Source organism: Antedon mediterranea, chromosome 6, assembly GCF_964355755.1.
Source record: "Antedon mediterranea chromosome 6, ecAntMedi1.1, whole genome shotgun sequence".
Taxonomy (NCBI): domain Eukaryota; kingdom Metazoa; phylum Echinodermata; class Crinoidea; order Comatulida; family Antedonidae; genus Antedon; species Antedon mediterranea.
In genome coordinates, this window is record NC_092675.1 from 11,825,562 (window position 1) to 11,848,822 (window position 23,261).

At 33.7% G+C, this 23,261-nt stretch overlaps 1 protein-coding gene across 1 annotated transcript in view; it reads left to right on the forward strand.

The window, feature by feature from the left end:
- LOC140052634 (coiled-coil domain-containing protein 130 homolog) overlaps window positions 1–22,962 on the forward strand; it is a 130,311-nt gene extending 107,349 nt beyond the window's left edge. Inside the window, exons 5-6 of the mRNA XM_072098301.1 lie at window positions 5,415–5,553; window positions 20,098–22,962. Of these exons, the coding sequence (XP_071954402.1) occupies window positions 5,415–5,553; window positions 20,098–20,582 (624 nt within the window). The 3' untranslated portion in view covers window positions 20,583–22,962. The remainder of the gene's footprint in view (window positions 1–5,414; window positions 5,554–20,097) is intronic.
- Window positions 22,963–23,261: the final 299 nt, after the last annotated feature.

Sequence of the window (23,261 nt, forward strand, 5' to 3'; positions counted from 1 at the left end):
CTTTCTTCATAGCTCATCACATTTAATAGAGCGCTTCTTCACTTATTCGTTTTCCCGATTTTAATATTGTGTAGGTCAATCAACTATCTTTCGCATGAATTAAATTTTTTTTAATTTTTGTCACGTCATTATGCCTAAAAATTTAAATTACGTGTGGCATTAATTTCATCTTTACAGTAAATTTTAATCTGTTATAGCTCGTAAGAATAAAATGTGATAATCACGATTAAAACGTTTTCTAGAAGCTATTTGATTGCAGATAGGAAATCATGTGAAAATTTTGCCAATCGGATGTTTTGACGTCATCATATGGCCAGTTAAATAAAAAAAGTCGTATTTTCATCTTTTGCGTCATAATTCATTACATTTAAAAGAGCGCGCATCAATATTTTACGTATTTTAATTTCTTCTACACATTAATAGGTTGTTGCCGAGATAATTTCCTTCCGAAATTGCTACCTTAGTGTTTCATTTTGATACCGTCTCCATGTTAAAAATTGAAATAAATGGCGGGTCCCGTAATTTCACCTATTCTACACTGTATATAATATATATACAGATTATACTGTTTGTACTATATACTATATGACTCAAAATTGACAGAATTCAGCACTAACAACTATTATCATATTCATCAGTTCAGGTCATAATGCCATAATCTTTTTCTGTGTGGAATATTCCAACGTATGACGTGCACGTGGCGTTTGTCGTGCGGATAACTAACTCGTCAAAGTGACGAGTTACATGTCTAGTTCGTTGTAGTATTGAGCTGGGTTTTGGCATGAACATACTACAGGGACATGTCCTCAAAGCTATAGAGCCGGATTTTTAATTTTTTGTTAATTAATTTGTTTAATTAAGGAGCCACAATGTGTGACACACACCACAGCGTTATGTAGTTATATGGTTATATGCGGATTCTTGGCGTAGTGGTTATCACGTTTGCTTAACACGCAGAAGGTACCTGGTTCGAGCCCGGACGAAACCTTTTTTTTTAACTTTATGGTGAAAAGTACTGTATACGCAATATGATAATTATACACAGTATATCTTATTTTTATTATTTTTTTAAATACTTATTTTGTGTAATCGGTAATTATCACTTTTACACATGTTTATTTTTCTTTGTGCTTATTACCATATTTATCATGCTAATTACTTTCTTATTTACATACAACCTGTCCTATTGGAATATAAGTATACTTTAGGCGTTGTTTTCTGTTCTTCTGATGACAAGAATAGTTTCTCGAAACATGTCACATTTTAAGGCAGTTTGCCTATTCATTAAGTGAATACTCATTTTAACAATGAAAAAATAGTCTCCTTCGTATTAAGATAAATACGGTTAAATAAATAACCATAGTCCGTGAACAAAGGTGAAATAAACTGTTGTCAAATCACATCTTTGTTTTGTTTCGTTGGATAGCTTTTTAAATTCTGAATCTATTTTATTTTTAGTAGTTTACATTTCTGTTTTTCGTAAAAAGAAAATAATGCTACGGGGAATGGTATCATTTGCGTAGCGTTCAAAATCATTTGTATTTTTGTCAAAGCGGGTACCAAACAATTTAAAGCCATCTGTGCACAATGCCAATGTTAATTGGCATGCCTTTCTCTTTCTCTTTGAACGTCAGATTAAGTGCAGCAAACAGAATGTTTATACAGTGAAAAAATCTTAAGAATTAAGAAAAAAAAACAAGATCAATTAGTTTTCCTTAAAGAAAGTTTACACGAAATAAAGAAAAGTCAGTGTCATACTGCTGCCTTTACAAAATACCAATCGATATTGTAAATAAACGAATTGGTGTTTTTAACGTCTAAAAGATCCCTTTGATTTTTACGTATGGTTTGTGATTATCGCAATATAAATCCTAACTATACGTTGTTATTAAAAGTCACATAGAATAATTAATCAAACTGTACTTGTTTGTGGTAACTTACCTTTAAGAACTTATCAGAAAGAAGGGAAACAAAATCCGCTTTCCAGCAATAATATTCAAATTAGTTTGAGAAAAACGAAATCTTTTAAAGGGGGGTTCCGGGTTTAAAATGAATAGTAAAAAATGTAAAATATATTTGTTTGTCTCTTGAACGGTAAAAGTTTCAATTTATATAAGCGCCCAGTGAAGCAGAACGAAGGCTGTGAAATAAGGCCAGATTAAAATAAATATATATATTTTTAGTAATAATAATGATAATATATTCGCTTAAAACTTGAAAATATTAATAATACTGATAATAAATAGATAATTAACTCCATCATATAGGTTAAGTATTGTTCGATATGTAAGATTACCTTGTTTTTACTAATTTCATTTTACTTGTATAATTCGCTTCTTAGTTAAGACTTAAATGTTATTTTTTGATACTTTTCTTTTTGTTTTTACATTGCCTTGTAAATGAACGTCTTGTCTTATAAACGTGTGCCGCTGATACAAAAGCGTTTGTTCAATAAATTTATCTATCTATCTACAAGCGCAGCTACGGCGATATGACACTGTGTTACAGAATAGGAAATTCGTGAAATGGTCAATCTTCCGACGATCCGTTATCATTAACCATATCAATTACTTTTGTAAAATTATACTTATCTGATGTAATTTTAGTCGGTCTTCCCATTTATAAAGTCAATGTTCTATGAAAATTCATCAAAACAGTGAAAAATTAGATATGTTTGCACTTTACGTTTGCCGATTTTCGCACTGACTTGGGGAAAGCCTTCAAAATCAATGAAGCGTAACGTATACATTCCTGCTGAGCGAGGAGAGCGAGACGACGATACACGTGCTCTCTACCTGCCCATGCCTGGCATCGTCACGTGATAAGCAGATACAGTATACAATACCAAACTGGTCGGGTCGAGAGTATACCCCGTCTATAATTACAACATGAACGATGTACAGTATTTGATTGAAGGTCGACTCGATCTACCGGAATGGTATAGATAATATAGCTCGAATGAGAGAGTTGGAATATTTGTAAACATAAGTATTGTTAATTTTAAGAAGTGTAGCCTAGTAAAAAAAGGCCTGGTAGTATCAATTCGCATAGGGTCTACTACTACACTAGCTAGCTCAATTTTTAACTGGGCCGGATCGGCTAGGTCTCCTTCCTACTACCTGGTCTACTTGCTTGATGCAGTAGTAATTATCCGCTTTTTTGGAGAGTAACTAGGCCTAGGGCCTAGAGGGCCTAGGCCTATTAGACGACCGGGACACCATACGTGCGGACGGCGAACGGCGATATTTACAGCCGATTTTGTAGAATGTTTTAGGTTTAGATTGTTTAGGAGTTTGGTTTATAGGATGGGTTCGGAATCCACTGAGTTTTGTTATTATGGGCCAATCATTTAGTACAGGTAGTAGGCTAGCTAGGCCCATGATGGGCCCCAATGTTTTAACGTTTTAATCCCTAGTCAGAATGGCTCCCAGTCTCACCCAAGAACAAAAAACTATTTAGGCTAGGCCTAGCCTAGTACTGTAGTACTTGAAGCCGATAATACGATCTGTACTATTCGAGGTATAAAAATAGTATATAATTTATGACTCCGTAATCTGTACTAAATTTTGTATTTCATTAAATGTCAAATAAATATATGCTACTACTACTGTTATTATTACACTTTACGCCTAGCTTACAAAATTTATTTCACAATGATCGGGTGGTCGTCGTTTAACAGGGGAGATAGATGTAAATTTAGTTGACAAACACAACGTACATGACGAGTTTGGAATCCACTGATGACGTGATTTTGTGAATATCTCATGAATATTAATGAGCTTCCCTAAGCTGCTGAAAAACAGACTTTCCATGAATTTGCCCTAAAATGTATATGAAATTTTATTTTTTTAATTTCTCGTTATTATTTCTTCATTCTGACATGTCTATATTGTTAAAATATTTTTTATTTTACATTTAAAAACAATTTAATAATTGGAAAATTATGACAATAAACAAAGGAAAATCGAATAGATATTAGTAAAACTGTATTCAGAATAAAAAAAAGCTATCCTACGATACCAAACAGTAAAGTATTTGAGAAAATTAAAATTTTGACCTTTTTGGTCACATGACTTGTTTTATTGTTAAATAACTATGTAACTATGCATTTTTTGATATGGATGTAATGGGATAAAATGATCAGTATTACATTCCCTTTCCGATGATACCATGGATGACAAAGTTACAAAATGGCGGCTGAAGGAGTGGTCGAAAAAAATGGCACCTAACTGTTTTGAATTCAGCAACTCAAGAATAACAAAGTTAGCCAATAAAATCTATTTTGGCACAAATGTCGAGCTGGAGCTAGTTTTTCTTACATATGTGACTGTACTATTGTATCAAACTTTTAAAAAATCCAATCTTTTTTTTTTTGTAATTTTGTAATATATTGTTCCATATGGACAGTTCTGTCTGAAATAAAGTTGAATTGAAATTGAATTGATTGGTATTGTAATTTTGTTTGTAGATTCATGCTGAAGAATACGGACGGACGTTTAAATGTAATTTTCTCTTATCTGATACGTTTTTTATGTCAAACTTTGTGTTATTACTTTTAAAATATTATTAAAATAATTACTATAAGGTGTTTGCTTATTACCCAAACATCAGAACAGGATTGAACGACAGGATTTTCACCCGATGGCCTAAATGTATTTACCAAAAAATGTGGCCATTTTCATGGTTTTTAAAAATTTGCTAAAGAATTTGCAATTTTTCGCGAAAGAATCGACGACCTTTTGCCAGTTTTGCGAAAGCAAATTTGACCTTAGCATGTGCAGTTATGAAATATGATTGTGGTGAATTCAGAAAATGGCATCCTGATGATGTCGCGGTTGAGTGATCACGCTAAAAAGCTTATCATGGCTAAGTTTTACTATGATAAAGATAATGTAAAAACTTTTTAGATAATTGGTACACAAAAGAAATAAAAAGAAGAAAAGTAATAATATTTTGTACAATAACAATAGGTCATCTTTTAAGGTCCCTAACTGTTACCAAAAAAACACAAACAATAAACATAACCTCAATCTAATTTTTCCATTAGCATTAAAACCTACACATAGTCTAAACACCTTGTCACAACAACTGCAGCATTACATTTTCTACTTACACTTTTGCTTCAGGGTGGAGAGTCATGATGAAGTGTTTGGAAGCTAATAGAAAATACTCTGCTTACGTCAAGCATGAAAATATTGAGTTTGTCTAGGTTGTAATAAACGATGCCATTATTTATAACTCATCAAAAGATTATTAGCAATGTTAATAATCTTTTGATGAGCATGCCAATGGGTAATAACAGGATTATGATAGATATCCTAATATTTCAGCTACTTTCTCACACAAATGCTCTTCTACAAGTCATTATCTACAGGTTATTATGATAAATTATTTCTATTTAACTTCTCTTTCAGGCAGAGAGAAAGAAAATTGAAGCAAATAGTACAGCTGATGCTGAATTACTTTCAAAGAGTTCATTGGATATTGACATTTTAGCAGAAAGGGAAGAAGATAAAGAGTTAGCAGCTCTTATGAAATACAACGTTGTAAAGTGTATGTATACCTATTTCTGCTAGCTAAAAACAAAAACAATATATTGGGAATTGTTTTACTTCTAACATTTGTTATGATTTCATTCATCGGATTCAATTCAAAATTTCAAATTTTAACTTCATCGGACTAGTGGTTCTTTTAAACGAAAAATTGGTGGCCGCCACATTTCAAAGAGCTGTATCTATATATCTATATATATATTTTGAAAACCAAGATATTTTTGTAAAGGGGAGATCTTAAGGAATCTAAATATAGTTATTGTGTGTTAATGTGTACTCTTGATAGAAAAGTTAACATACCATGTAATTTAGGTATCTTTTTATATACTTATACGCAGTATGTAAGTTCATCTAGCATACAGTAACAAGGTGGAAAAAACCAATTTATGCTAGGCAATCTAGCATTTTGATTGGAACAAATTGCAAACAGAGATTTTTCTTTTTTAATAATCACATATGAAAATTTGAGCATCACACCTCTGTCGCTCATCTACAGTTAAGGTGAAAATACAGGGTTACAGAGTTGATTTTCACTTATATTCAGGATGTATATTTATATTAATTTGCTCTAATGAAAGTACAACATTTGACCCTCTAAACCGTTTATCAATGTTTTTGCATGCATAATGCGACTAAAATGTCTGTAGAGTCTTTGTTTTTGGCCTCAAATGATTCAGATACAGGTTTCCAATAACCAGCATAGGACTGCTTTGGAATTCCCAAATCACACCTTTGTCACACACCTCAAAAGTATGCAAATTAGTAGTACAAGTTAAATGAAATATGCAAATAAGAGGACCCGTGAAATTACTGTCTTCCCATATCTTGAAAACCATTATGCTAGGGCTAGATCATTACGTAAACCTCGACAAGCATGTTCATTCATAGAACAAAAGATTCCAACTTCGTGTAAGAAAAACTACATTCCAATTAATAATAAAATGATACTTCAAGCTGAAATGTGTTTTCAATGTAATCAAATATCACAATTACGTAGTTATTTTGCCGAATATAAAAGCATGAGGAATCACACGGCAATTTTTTTTTCATTTAATAAAAACACAAATAGCTATTGTTTCATATTAAGGAATGCCTTGGCCCTTTGTCTTTAAAGTAAAAGCAGTTCACTAGAGAAATGTATTACTCAATGCCGTAACGAGTGAGTGAATGTGGGCTGTCCTATCATTACCCAATTAACCATGTTTTGTCAAAATTTCGTCCGTGGAAAAACTGTGAGTAGGGTACATGTTTTCTGAATAGTACTACTAAATTTGCATACTTTCGAGAGAGTGACAAATAAAAGGTATGATTTTGAAAATTACTAAAAAGTCATATGGTGGTTTTGGGTCAAAGCCAAAACAAAGTCTTTACAGACATTTTAATAGTTGCATTATAATTATGCAAATGAGGCATCTCAAAATCGGCGTAGTGTCAACAATGAAGTAGCGACTCCGATTAGCTTGGCCTAGCCCAACGCGACAAGACTCTCTGTCAAAACCCGCTATCAAAACTCGCTATTTTCTTCTCAATAACGGCAAACTAGTCAAAAATATATCACTGTGTGGTACATAATATTATATTTAACAAATTTAGTTTTTAAATATATGGATAAAAATAACGATTAACTTCCTAAATATTCACAAAATCTTGAAACTTTCATTTGAGAAACTACGATAGAAGCCATGCTGTTTCATTGTAAACAAAAGTGTCAGCCAATCAGAGAGTGTAATTTATCTCTATAGCCAATCACAGTCAAGGATTCACAAATTCTTGTTAGAAATTTCAGCAACCTAACACCTTAATCTATATATAAATTTACGTAAGGGCAAAAAATTGTTATTTCTGGAATGTTTATTCGATGGTATATAAAGTTGGTTAGAATCTCAGTACTGATTTTAACCACCTGATGTAACCCTGTTTACTAATTAAATTGAGTTAGAAATTAGTTATTGACAATTAAAACGAATTTAGGTTCAATTTGCGATGAATGGAACATTCCAATCTCTCAGACTCCCAGTTAGTAGGTAAATTTATGAGCCCTTGGTTTAACACAAGTAGGTAAATTTATGGGCCCTTGGAGAAGAATAGTATTGCAATACTTTGACAATATTGTAACCATTTTTGGTCGCCATTTGAATCGAAATTTTGTTACTGTGAATGTGGTTACTGTTAGATATATAAACACATACAAAGAACATTTATTACCTGGGGCGGATCCAGACATTTTTGAGAGGGGGGGTCCGCCAATAAAAAGGGCACATCAGATATTGAGTATTTGAGCCACAGCCCCCCCCCCCCCCATGGTGGGGGTTGTGGCGAAGCGAATTTTGTTACAGGACACACTTACGCCCGTATTCTTAAACCGGACTTTAGTCGTAGTTCGAGCTAAAACTAAAAAAATGACGTCATTTTAATTCATAAAACGAACTTCAACTAAATCACCGACTAAATCAGGCCAACCTCGACTAAATCGAGACGGATTTTGATCGATTTTTTTAGTCCTGGAGGGGGCAGACTAAATGGTCGACTAAATGGTTTTTAAACGATGTTTATAAAAAACGTAACAGTCATTGAGTTGTTATATTGGCCAGATATTGAAGAATGAAATATCTATATTTATATTAGCTTAATTAAATATACATTGGTATAAATTATAATAATGAAAATCATCTTTATTTACAACTGTATACAAATTACATTATTTTCTTCGCGCAAGTCCGACTTGAGCTAGGTCACGCCATAGCGACAATGGGAGATGCGGCAATTCACCACGCGATGGAATGTTTAGGGGGCCTAGCGCTTTCTAGTCACGCTATGAAGTGCGTGGTTCGTGGCGATCATACTTTGTTGGGGCCTAGAAAATATAAAAGTTACCGTACCGCCATGGTTCCTAAATATATTTTTAAGATTTTATTTGTTGTTAATCAAATATACTTTACTGTTAAATTAATACTGATATTGTTCTAATAATTAACGATTAAAATTATTTTTCATGTATATAGTCCTGATGCGTAAAAAGTGTTGTAAGAAATGGAAAGTGATATCAATGCGCAAAATTTCGTCTGCTCCTCAAATACTCTCTTGTCATTGGCCAATGTATAGCCTTTGTTACCCAGACGTGTGCAACTCGACTAAAAGCTCGACTTCATTAAGTCGAACTGCAAACTTCGACTACTTCGTTTTTTAATCGAATTTGAAGTAATAGCTCGAACTACGACTTTTCCAAGTCGAACTTCGAACTACGACTAAAGTCCGGTTTAAGAATACGGGCGTGAGATGGCCGGAAATGGCACTCTCGCACGCAAAATCCATGATAAATGGCACCTTTCTAGTTTGCCGGAAATAACACTTTATTAGCAGGGATAACGATGCAAAATTAAAAGTTGTTATTTTTCAACCAATTTAAACATTATCTGTTGGTATTTTGTTTCAATATTCCAATAAAGAAAGAATTACGAAAATCTGACTTGTAGTTTTCGAAATATAGGGTCTAAAACATTGCCGAAAATGATCGTTAAAGCTTGGTTCCCACTAGAACGTAACGCAAAGACGTAAACGCAACGCAAGCGTTTTAACCAATGACAAGCGAAGTTATATACAGTTAGCAATCACAAGCGAATAAGCCATCGCTTGTGATTGGTCAATTCACTTGCGTTGCGTTACGTCCTTGTGTTGCGTCGCTAGTGGGAACCACGCTTTATAGCCACGAACGTTGTAAACAAATTTCGCCATTTTTCGCTAAAATAATTACATATAATTACGTTTTATAGTAATTTCTTTTATATATTAACATTGGAAATATCAATAAAATATGTTATTAAATGTTTATAAAATACTGTATATAGAGTTGTTTATTTAATGGAATTCGTACAAATTCATTGCTCTAAATTTGTGTAGTACCGTTCAGTACAGAGAGATCACGTGACTTCTTGGTACACGCGAGAGAAAACATTCCGCTGTGGGTGATTCGTGTCCACCAATCAAATAGCCAGAATCCAAAATCATTCAACCGTGAGCTCTGCCGATCGCGGGAAAGCTCAGCTTTGATTGGCTTACGATGACATCATATCACAAAATGGTGGTTTTGTAGCTGAGCCTCACGTAATTTTCACAAATATTGTTTCAAAAATGAAATAAATGAACCTTCTTTATGGTATGTGTGATTTTTCTTTAAAAGATTTGAATAATAAAGGCTTCATATCGAGAAAAAAACATTTTTTTGGCACTTATAATAAATATTTCTCAGAGAAAAAAGCACATGGCTTGTAGAACTATATTATCTTGGCTTAGGAAGACAAACAAATCCCAGGTCATGATCGGCTCGGCTCCGGACCCCGTGGACCCCCCCTCTGGATCCGCCCCAGATTACTGTGACTGTGGGTAGTCTCTACTGCTGGATATATAAACACATAATATACAAATACTTTATTACTGACAGTTGCTTCTCAACGTTTGTATTAATTAATAAACGTCGTAGTGGTGTATCGTTACATGTACTTTACTATTTCAATCGACTATAACAGGGACAGTTTTAAAAAAGTATTAAATCGTAAATGTTTTACTGTGTTTAGTGGTATATTATTAATAGGCCTATAAAACATTTAAAACAATATTTCGTGGATAAAGAATATATTTAAAATTGTTCTTCCCATCCGCTTCCCCATCACTCACCTCAACTCTAATGTTATATACAAAACACAAATTGGGTTTGTTCAAATTCAAGTTCATTCAAGTTCAAATAAAAAATTTGGACTCATTTTTAAGACAACTTTCTCCATCGGAAGTAGGCCTAATTGGTTATCCGCAACGAAGTTGCAGGATAACCTCTTGTGATTGTACGAAATCATCATCAACATCAACTTTTTATTAGTTATCCGCACATGGCAGTGTGCGGATAACTCCTTGTTATTGTATGGGATCTTTTTTTTCTTTTTGGTTATCCGCAACTTTAAGTTGCGGATAACCCTTGTGATTGTAAATATCTTTTTCTTCATCATTGGTTATCCGCAACGAAGTTGCAGGATAACCTCTTGTGATTGTACGAAATCATCATCAACATCAACTTTTTATTTCTCTTCTTTCTTTCTGTATGATTTTTGTGGAACGCTTTTCTCCAAAACTTGCAAACATAACATTTTGTAACTTTCTCAACATATCGTCGTGCACATGAAGATGTGCAGCGAAGCTTTTCATGATGTTTAAAATTGCGCAACGTGACTTACGCGTGATTTAACGATTTTGTCGTATTTAACATAGCTCGACAACCAAATAACATTTCAACTTGAAACTTTGCAAAAGTTTAATTTATATCATGCGCTAACTTTCTGTTGAAAAAAAATTGCGTGTTTTACACAAAGTTACGCGCGCACGCGCATATAAAATTTCAAAATGCGCAAAATTAATTTATAATCAACTTTCTACGCGTTTCATGTCGTTTTAAGCATGTCAAAAATTCCCACGCGTGCGCACATTTTTACGTGTGCGGTGCGCACGTAGCATTGAAAACGTATTTTTTTCGCGTAATTTATGTTTTTCCAGCCTTTTCTAGTAATTTTACTAAATTTTAAACAATTTCGACTTAAAGATACGTCATACGAGCACGTCGAATTGGACAATTTGCGCGCGTTTTTTATGAAAAGGTTAAAAAATTCGTTTAAAATATGCCTTTTTTTAAACAGTCGTAATTTCTAAACTAGACGGTCAACTTTTTGTGGATGGCATATTCTGGAAATAGATGAGTTGTAGATATTGGATCAGGTATTAATATGGCTAACCGGACATTCTGACGTCATCGTATGGCCACGCGAATATAAAATTTAGGATTTTTGTATCTTTCGTCATAGCTCATCACATTGAATAGAGCGCATCTCCAATTATCCGTTTTCCATTTTCACCCCGATTTTGATATTGTCTAGGTCAATCAACTATCTTTCGCATGAGTTAAAAATATTTTAATTTTTTTGACGTCATCGTGCCTAAAAATTTAAATCACGTGTGGCATTAATTTCATCTTTACAGTAAATTTTAATCTGTTATAGCTCGTAAGAATAAAATGTGATAATCACGATTAAAACTTTTTCTGGAAGCTATTGGATTGTAGATACGAAATTATGTAAAAATGTTGCCAATCGGATGTTGTGACGTCATCATATGGCCAGTTAAATAAAAAAGGTCGTATTTTCATCTTTTGCGTCATAATTCATTACATTTAAAAGAGCGCGCATCAATATTTCACGTATTCAAATTTCTTCTACACGCTAATACGTTGTTGCTGAGATAATTTCCTTTCGGAATTGCTACCTTCGCGTTTCATTTTAAAACCGTCAACATGTTAAAAATTGCAATAAATAGCGGGTCCCGTAATTTCACCTATTCTTCACTGTATGTGATATGGATACAGATTATACTGTGTATACTATATATGAATTTAAATAATAAAATTCAGCAATAACAACATATCATATTCTTCAGTTCAGGTCATAATGCCAACGTGAACACTTCCTTTTGTCCTCAACCTATCCCCTTAATGTTAATGTTGCACCACTTGCGCGGCGGATAACCAAACTCGTCAAAGTGACGAGTTACATGTCTAGTCTTCTTTGTTATTCTTCTTTCTTTCCCGGATTTTTGTGACCAGCATATCTCTATTGCTTGTGAACATAACTTTGTATAACTTTGTCAAAAGATTGACCTGTAGCTGTAGATGTGCAAGAAACTTCGTTATATGACGTTAGAGTCGCGCAGCGTGAGTTACGCGCGATTTTATGAATTTAAATGGTTGATCATAGATTATAAACCAAAAGTCATTTTTTATTGATACTTGGTGAAAATTTAAGTCATATCAAGGGCGAACTTTCTATGGATTAAAAATGGCCTGTTTTACAAGAAGTTACGCGCGCACGCGCATTTAAAGTTTCAAAATGCGCAAAATTATTTTCTAATCAACTTTCTACGCTGATCATGACATTTTAAGCATGTCAAAAATTCCCGCGCGTGCGAAAAAAATTACGCGTATGGTGCGCACGGAGTACGAAAATCATGTTTTTTTCTTTTGAATTGTAATTTTCTAGCCTTTCCTAGTCATTTTAAAAAAGATTGACATCATTTCAAATTAAAATGACGTCATACGAACACGTTGATTTAGACAATTTGCATGCGTTTTAGTTGCAAAAGTGACAAAATATTGTCAAAATTATGCCTACTTTGAATCTATTATAGCTCCTCAGGATCAACCGTTACCCCCAATTTTTTTAATTTAATATGTAAGCAGATATGTTGTAGATATGAATTCATGCAGAATCTTTACCCCTCGGATGTTATGACGTCATCGTATGGCCACACGAATGTAAAATATTGGATTTTTGACTGTTTCGCTATTGCTCATTACATTAAATAGAGCGCATATCGCTTATACGTATTCCATTTCCTCAGATATTTTAATATTGTCTCTGTCAATAAACTATCTTTCGCATGAGTTAAAAATATTTTAATTTTTATGACGTCATTATGTCTAAAAATGTAAATAACGTGGGTCACTTCTTTTCATCTTAACAGTAAACTTCAATCTGTTATAACTCGTCAGAATAAAAAGTGACGCGCATGATTAAAACTTATTATAGAAGTTGTTGAATTGTAGATATGAATTCATATACAAATTTTGTCTATCTGATGTCATGACGTTATCATATGGCCAGTTGAATTCAAAAAGTCATATTTTCATTTCTTGCGTAAAAGTTCATTGCGTTTAAACGAGAGCGCATGTCACTTTCACGTGCCCAAAATTCTTCATATTTGTATTAATGTAATTAATTAGATAATTATCTTCTAAAATCGTTATTTTTATATGTCAATTTGATGATTTCATCGTGTTAATAATTGGATTTAAAAGATGGGTATCGTAATTCCGTCTATGCTACACTGTATATAACATATACAGTGTATTCTGTAAATACTGTAATATGATGTATGCTACAAAATAGGTACAATTCAGCACTGTAAACATATTTATTTCATGTCAAAGGATGGCATAATAATTGTCGGCGTTCATATTTTAAACGTATGTGCATGTTGCGTATGCGCGGATAACCCGAACTCGTCAAAGTGACGAGTTCAAATCTAGTTCTGTATTATTCTTCTGTCTTTCTTCCTTTTTTTGTGAGCCCTGTTACTCTAAAATGTGTGAACAGAACATATCATAACTTTGTCAACATATAGATATTTACGTGAAGTTGTGCACATCCTATTTTTGAAAAACGTCAGAGTTGCGCAACGTGACTTGCGCGCAATTTTATGAATTTAAATGATTGATCATAGATTAAAAACCGAAAGTCATTTTGTATTGAGACTTGGTGAAAATTTAATTCATATCAAGAGTCAACTTTCTGTGGATTAAAAATGGCATGTTTCACACAAAGTTACGCGCGCACGCGCATTTAAAATTTTAAAATGCGAAAAATCAATTTCTAATCAACTTTCTACGCATTTCTTGTCATTTTGAGCATGTCAAAAATTCCCACACGTGCGCAAATTTTTACGCGCGAGGGGCGCACGTAGCTTTAAAAAGATACTTTTTTCGCGTGATTTATGTTTTTCCAGCCTTTTCTAGTAATTTTACCAACTTTTAAACAATTTCGACTTAAAATTACGTCATTACGAGCACGTCGAATTGAATAATTTGCGCGCGTATTTGATCAAAAAGCTAAAAAAATCGTCAAAATTATGCCTTTTTTTAAACAGTCGTAGTTTCTAAACTAAACGGTGAAAGTTATTTTTATTACATATTCTGGAAGTTGATGAGTTGTAGATATCAAATCATACATTAATATGGCTAACAGGACATTTTGACGTCATTGTATGGCCACGCGAATATATAATATAGGATTTTTGTCTCTTTCGTTATTGCTCATCACATTCAATGGAGCGCATCACGCTTATCTGTATTCCATTTTCTCCGAGATTTTAATATTGTCTAGATCAATCAACTACCTTTCGCATGAGTTAAAAATATTTTAATATTTGTAACGTCATCATGCCTAAAAATGTTAATTACTTGGGTCATTAATTTCATCTTTACAGTAAATTTTAATCTGTTATCGCTCGTAAGAACAAAATGGGATAATCACGATTAAAATGTTTTCTGGAAACTATTGGATTGTAGATACGAAATCATGTAAACATTTTGCCAATCGGATGTTGTGACGTCATCATATGGCCAGTTAAATAAAAAAAGTCGTATTTTCATCTTTTGCGTCATAGTGTATTACATTTAAAAGAGCGCGCATCAATATTTCACGTGTTCAAATTTCTGCTACACGTTAATATGTTGTTGCTGAGATAATTTCCTTCCGAAATTGCTACATTCGCGTTTCATTTTGAAACCGTCAATATGTTAAAAATTTGAATAAATAGCGGGTCCCGTAATTTCACCTATTCTACACTGTATGTGATATGTATACAGATTATACTGTGTATACTATATGACACAAAATAACAGAATTCAGCAATAAAAACATATCATATTCTTCAGTTCAGGTCACAATGCCATAATCTTTTTTCTTGTGCAATATTCCAACGTATGACGTGCACGTGGCGTTTGTCGTGCGGATAACTAACTCGTCAAAGTGACGAGTTTCATGTCTAGTTTTTCTTCTTTCTTTCTGTATGATTTTTGTGGAACGCTTTTCTCTAAAACTTGCAAACATAACATTTTGTAACTTTCTCAACATATCGTCATGCACATGAAGATGTGCAGCGAAGCTTTTCATGATGTTTACAATTGCGCAACGTGACTTACGCGCGATTTAACGATTTTGTCGTATTTAACATAGCTCGACAACCAAATAACATTTCAACTTGAAACTTTGCAAAAGTTTAATTTATATCATGCGCTAACTTTCTGTTGAAAAAAAATTGCGTGTTTTACACAAAGTTACGCGCGCACGCGCATTTAAAATTTCAAAATGCGCAAAATTAATTTAAAATCAACTTTCTACGCGTTCCATGTTGTTTTAAGCATGTCAAAAATTCCCACGCGTGCACACATTTTTACGTGTGCGGTACGCACGTAGCATTGAAAACGTATTTTTTTCGCGTGATTTATATTTTTCCAGCCTTTTCTAGTAATTTTACCAAATTTTAAACAATTTCGACTTAAAGATACCTCATACGAGCACGTCGAATTGGACAATTTGCGCACGTTTTTTATGAAAAGGTTAAAAAATTCGTTTAAAATATGCCTTTTTTTAAACAGTCGTAATTTCTAAACTAGACGGTCAACTTTTTTTGGATGGCATATTCTGGAAGTAGATGAGTTGTAGATATCGGATCAGGTATTAATATGGCTAACCGGACATTGTGACGTCATCGTATGGCCACACGAATATAAAATTTAGGATTTTTGTATCTTTCGTCATAGCTCATCACATTGAATAGAGCGCATCTCCACTTATCCGTTTTCCATTTTCACCCCGATTTTGATATTGTCTAGGTCAATCAAGTATCTTTCGCATGAGTTAAAAATATTTTAATTTTTTTGACGTCATCATGCCTAAAAATGTAAATCACGTGTGGCATTAATTTCATCTTTACAGTAAATTTTAATCTGTTATAGCTTGTAAGAATAAAATGTGATAATCACGATTAAAACTTTTTCTGGAAGCTATTGGATTGTAGATACGGAATTATGTAAAAATGTTGCCAATCGGATGTTGTGACGTCATCATGTGGCCAGTTAAATAAAAAAGGTCGTATTTTCATCTTTTGCGTCATAATTCATTACATTTAAAAGAGCGCGCATCAATATTTCACGTATTCAAATTTCTTCTACACGCTAATACGTTGTTGCTGAGATAATTTCCTTTCGGAATTGCTACCTTCGCGTTTCATTTTAAAACCGTAAACATGTTAAAAATTGCAATAAATAGCGGGTCCCGTAATTTCACCTATTCTATGTATGTCACTGTATGTGATAGATACAGATTATACTGTGTATACTATATATGAATTTAAATAATAAAATTCAGCAATAACAACATATCATATTCTTCAGTTCAGGTCATAATGCCAACGTGAACACTTCCTTTTGTCCTCAACCTATCCCCTTAATGTTAATGTTGCACCACTTGCGCGGCGCGGCGGATAACCAAACTCGTCAAAGTGACGAGTTACATGTCTAGTTCCCATTAATTCCATTCTACATTAATCATCGTGTCTATTTATTCGTTTCTGAAAACGACAATGTATTTATAGTCCTGCAGTACGTTTTGAAATCGCCAGTTTTTTAAAGCTGAAATTACTGTGTATTCGAGAACCATCTGTGGACACGACCTAGATGGTACGCGAGCGTACCATTTAGTAAAACCAATTTCCATTGGCTAGATTAAAAAAATCCCTTAGGTTGTTAAAAATTATGGTAGCTGATATATTTTCGAACAGATAGGTACCAAACATGACGTGATTCGGGTTAGGGGTTTGTTTACAAAAGAAAGTTGATTTTTGAGTGAACAAAAATACAATTTCTTAATGATTTTCAATGGAAACGACTTAAATGATATTTTTTATGAACAAGAGTTTGATATGTTTCACACGAAGTTACGCGCGCACGCGCATTTAAAATTTCAAAATGCGAAAAATCAATTTCTAATCACTTTCTACGCGTTTCATGTCCTTTTGAGCATGTAAAAAATTCCCACGCACATGCATTTTTTTGCGCGCACGGTGCGAACGTAGCGTTGAAAACAATTTTTTTTGCCGTGATTTATGTTTTTCCAGCCTTTTCTAGTAATTTTACCAACTTTTAAACAATTTCGACTTAAAATTACGTCATACGGGCACGTTGAATTGGATAATTTACATGCGTTTTTGATGAAAAGTTCAAAAATTTGTCAAAATTATACCTTTTTTTAAACGGTCATAGTTTCTAAACTAAACGGTGAAAGTTATTTTTATTACATATTCTGGAAGACGATAAGTTGTAGATATGGAATCATGCATTCATATGGCGAACCGGTCATTGTGACGTCATCGTATGGCCACGCGAATATAAAATATAGGATTTTTGTATCTTTCGTCATAGCTCATCACATTTAATAGGAGAGCGCATCTCCACTTATCTGTTTTCCATTTTCACCCCGATTTTTATATTATATCAATCAACTATCTTTCGCATGAGTTAAAAATATTTTAATTTTTATGACGTCATCATGTCTAAAAATGTAAATAACCTGGGTCACTTATTTTCATCTTTATAGTAAATTTCAATCTGTTATAGCTCGTCAGAATAAAACGTGATAATCATGATTAAAACATTTTATAGAAGCTATTGGATTGTAGATACAAAATGATGTTAACATTTTACCAATCGGATGTTGTGAAGTCATCATATGGCCACTTGACTTTAAAAAGTCGTATTTTCATCTTTTGCGTCATAGTTCATTACATTTAAAAGAGCGCGCATCAATATTTCACGTATTCAAATTTACTCTACACGTTAATATGTTGTTGCTGAGATAATTTCCTTCCGAAATTGCTACCTTCGCATTTCATTTTGAAACCATCAACATGTTAAAAATTGGAATAAATGGCGGGTCCCGTAATTTCACCTATTCTACACTGTATGTGATATATGTATACAGATTATACTATGTATGACACAAAATAACAGAATTCAGCAATAACAACATATCATATTCTTCAGTTCAGGTCATAATGCCATAATCTTTTTCTGTGTGCAATATTCCAACGTATGACGTGCACGTGGCGTTTGTCGTGCGGATAACTAACTCGTCAAAGTGACGAGTTTCATGTCTAGTTTTGCTTCTTTCTTTCTGTATGATTTTTGTGGAACGCTTTTCTCTAAAACTCGCAAACATAACATTTTGTAAATTTCTCAACATATCGTCATGCACATGAAGATGTGCAGCGAAGCTTTTCATGATGTTTACAATTGCGCAACGTGACTTACGCGCGATTTAACGATTTTGTCGTATTTAACATAGCTCGACAACCAAATAACATTTCAACTTGAAACTTTGCAAAAGTTTAATTTATATCATGCGCTAACTGTCTGTTGAAAAAAAATTGCGTGTTTTACAAAAAGTTACGCGCGCACGCGCATTTAAAATTTCAAAATGCGCAAAAATAATTTATAATCAACTTTCTACGCGTTTCATGTCGTTTTAAGCATGTCAAAAATTCCCACGCGTGCGCACATTTTTACGTGTGCGGTGCGCACTTAGCATGGAAAACATATTTTTTTCGCGTGATTTATGTTTTTCCAGCCTTTTCTAGTAGTTTTACCAAATTTTAAACAATTTCGACTTAAAGATACGTCATAAGAGCACGTCGAATTGGACAATTTGCGCACGTTTTTTATGAAAAGGTTAAAAAATTCGTTTTCCATTTTCCGTGTTACATAACAAAAGTCGTATTTTCATCTTTTGCAACATAATTCATTACATTTAAAAGAGCGCGCATCAATATTTCATGTTTTTAAATTTCTTCTAAACGTTAATATGTTGTTGCTGAGATAATATCCTTCCGAAAGTGCTATTTTTGTATTTCATTTTGATGCCGTCGCCATGTTAAAATTTGGAATAAATGGCGGCTCCCTTAATTTCACCTAATCTACACTGTATGTAATATGTAAACATATTTTACTGTTTATACCGACTGTAATGGAATAGCCCAAATCGTTTATTTCCTACCTATTTCTATAATATAGCAGGCCAAATAAGACGTTATATTTACAGGATAGAGGGCGGCAAACAATATTTTTGTCGTATCAGAGCCGTTCATAGTTGTTAGGAGATATGTGATTTCTATTACATTTTCTGGTTTGTTTGTCAGTTGCTTGTCCGGCATGTAGGTCATAATGCCAACGTGAACACTTCCTTTTGGCCTCAACCTATCCCCTTAATGTTAAAAGGTACGTCGTTAAACGTCCATGTTTCACCACTTGCGTGGCGGATAACCAAACTCGTCAAAGTGACGAGTTTCATGTCTAGTTTTTATTGAAATCGATAGGTTAGGCCGTTTTTCACATTCTGAACTTCAAGGCTAAATACTCTATCTCAAAAGTTTGGCTTGCGACTCTGCGTTGCTTTTGTGATGCCAGGCCTTAAATATTGAGAAATGGGGTTCAGGTCAAATGTCGTACGTCTGGTCATTTTTTCGTAAAATGTTTCATTACAGCAAATATAAATATGTACAACTCTCTAGCCATAGCGGGTTTTTCACTTTAGGCTGTATTTTAAGCTAGACTGTGTAATTGATGCATTTCTAAAAAAATAATTGGCTGTGTCACCCACCTGGCCCATCATAATGTTGTGTAATATTTTCTGAACAGTCCATCATTTAGCCTTTAGGGTAATTTAGGTTTATATGTAAATTGACATACTATGACACACAGGAAGGTATTTTGTGTTATAATTATATCGCATTTCTTACTAATTGTGCATTCTCAATATAATTTTAAACAAATATAATCATAGTTTTCTAACCATTGACATTTTAATAAAGCTTATTTTTAAATTGTTTTATTATGCAGCTTTTGATGAAAAACAGAAACAGAAACGAGAGGAAATTCAATGCAAATCTATATTTTCAAGTTTGACAACCAAACAAAATAAAAATACAGAAAAATATTCTGCAAGAACTGAAAACTTAATTGATAAGCTGGAAAGTAGAGTGTTAAAAACAGTAAGTGCCATTACCTTTGGTGCACCAAACAAACGACATCAGACAATGTCAGATATTGGTGTTTGCAAGAAGAAAATGAAGTCTGTTACTAACAAAAGCCAAGCTTGCTCAGAAAGTCTAATTGACAAATGTTCAATAAATGAAGGGGAAAACCACAAAACGTTAAGTAAAGATGAGCATTGTTTGAAAACTAGTACAAATGGACCGAAGCAGACGAGTATAGTAAATAAACAAACAAGTGTGCAATCAATGGATCTAGTTGAGAAGGTTAGTTCATCACAGAGTCAAATTGGGAGATTGTGTGAATATACTAGTAGTTCTGATGAAGATTGATATGCCCTGGCTAAATTTTACATTCAATGTTCTCAGCATTGATTTTGAGATAATTGTGCCAAGACAAATTTAGATTGCTGACCATCCATTCATTCTTTTATTTCATATATTTAAAAACATTAGTGAAAAGGTTCATCTGGATGTACTGATATGAATTTCTTGTTGATAATCCAATATGTGAATAAAACCAGTTGTTGGTTACTCAGTATTACTTATCTGTTGCGTCACACTTTGTAGTAATTTTTACACTTTGTAATACCTGTCGCACTATGTAACAAAGTTGTCGCAATTTGTAATAACCGTCTGTCACACTTTGTAATAAACAGAGCTGTCGCACTTTGTAACACATGCGTGTCACAAATTGTAATAACTTTTTTTTCAGGGTTTCACAACTATATCAATAGGTTTTTTTTTTTCTTTAGTAAGTCTAATAATACAATGAAGGCCATAGTCAAATACGAGTGACATTTATTTTCAATGTACTAACTAATCCGGCCATACTGCGTTGAAACACCGGTTCTCGTCAGATCACCGAAGTTAAGCAACGTTGGGCCTGGTTGCGTTCTGGATGGGAGACCGTCTAGAAATCGCGGCGGGTGCTGTATATACTGGAGAGTAATGGTGTAATGGTAATATCGGACTAGCATGTGATAGGCATGGGTTCGAGGTTATCTGTACCATACTAATTGCATCCTTAGGCAAGATGCTTTACTCTCATTGTCTCGTCCTTCGAAAAGAGTAGGGGATCGTCTCCCGGTGTGCTGATCTGGTAGGCGTTGCACTGCTGGCTGCCGTGGGTCCGTAGAGGGCCTAATCTCCTCAGTTTCCAGTTAAGCTTGAGGACTAAGATACCTTTACCTTTAATCTTTTCAAAGATTCAAATGTGTGTATTGTGGTCAAACTACCGTTGTCGCCCCCGTGCACATTTACTAAAAATAAAATAAATAAAAGGTCAAGGTCATTCAACACTGCCGCATTTACCTTAATGGTTTAGGTCGTTAACTCGGTGGTTTAGTACAAATATGATGCGTTGTTGAATTTTGCGCACGTGAACGATATTACAAGGTCAATGGCATATACCAGTACAGTAGGCCTATTGTTCATTTGTTTATATGTATGTAGGTGGCTAAATGATGTATTGTTAAACAACTGAGAATTAATAATGCGCAAATAGGTTTTTTTTACAACAAATAGTAATTAATAAATCAACATACGGCAGTAATTTCAAGATAATAATGATCCCCCGATGTAATTAACATTACACTACTGTATCTCATTGTGAAGTTTCCTTAGGATGGCACCAAAATTACATATTGACAATGACAGCCGGTTGTTTTCTTAAAACGGATAAACCGGTCCGGTCTCAATAACATATTCATGACCTATTAGTATTATAAAACCATATTTTATTCATTTGAATTGATTTAAAATTATAATAATATAGGTGGATAAAGCAATAGGTCATTTTAACTGTGTGTTTGAGTTTTCCAGCCCATACTGAAAAAATGACAATGCTGTGGGTATCAATGGGTGGATCTCAATGGAGCGAAATCAAAACTGTAATATTGTTTATGATGACTTTAATAAAGATTCGGTAGACACTATAAATGCAGTTCTATCTTTTTATTACATGCTGTTTGGTACTACAGCGTGTCCTGCACGCATGCGTATTCTACATGAGTCTGGCGTTGCCAGGATGTGTTTACTAAATAACCCATTTATAAACTGTACGACACTACATCTCCCTTCTACTAGATTTAAAATGCACACTGTGATATTGAAATAAGAGTTACCGTATTGTTTTAACATTTTTTTACAAACTGCTAACTACTATATACAAACAACTTAACGCTTTCTGAACTAATGCATAGCATTATTCCTCAACTAGCCTTTGAGGCCGTCTTGCTTGTCTACAAGATCTGCGTGTCTGTTGTGGGATCGGATCTTGTCCCACTACAACAGTATCATCATTATAAACCGGTTTTGGATTTACATGTGCCCTATTTGGCAGATTCACCTTTTTAAAGTGTGACCAGTTTCTGGTTATCTTATTACCATCTGGGTGTTTAGCTGTAATTATATAACACCTATATAAATTCCTGTCATTTGATTGGACGAATGTGGGTCACATGGCGTGCAATAGTACGCACTATTCAACGATCGTTAAATAGTACTTTTTGAAACATTTTTGTGTACGAAAAAAAAACGTCTAGATGTTATATAAAACAAATAATGAATGTTTTGTATTCGTGTAATGGTACAAATAATGGCACTTGGTGAATGATGAAAGGTTATATCAACTCGGCTTTGCCTCGTTGATATAACCTTTCATCATTCACCTCGTGCCATTATTTGTACCATTGCACTCATAAACATTCATTATTTGTATATTAGATCATGATTTCTATGTACAATGATTAAAGGTGTTTTACAGAAAGGTGTGGTAAATTTGTTCTTTTTTTCTTGCTTTACTAACACAGTGTCACCTACGTTGAGATTACATTCTGATATGCATCTCCTTTTTTCAGCATCATGCTTCATCTTAATTTTGTTGCTGGTGAAACACCCGTTGTACAATGTGGGGTCGCCCTATAATTTCTTAAAAAGACGTACATGTCTTGTTTCCAGTGTTCAGAGGTATATAATACTTTCTTGAACGTGCGCATAAAGCGCTCGACT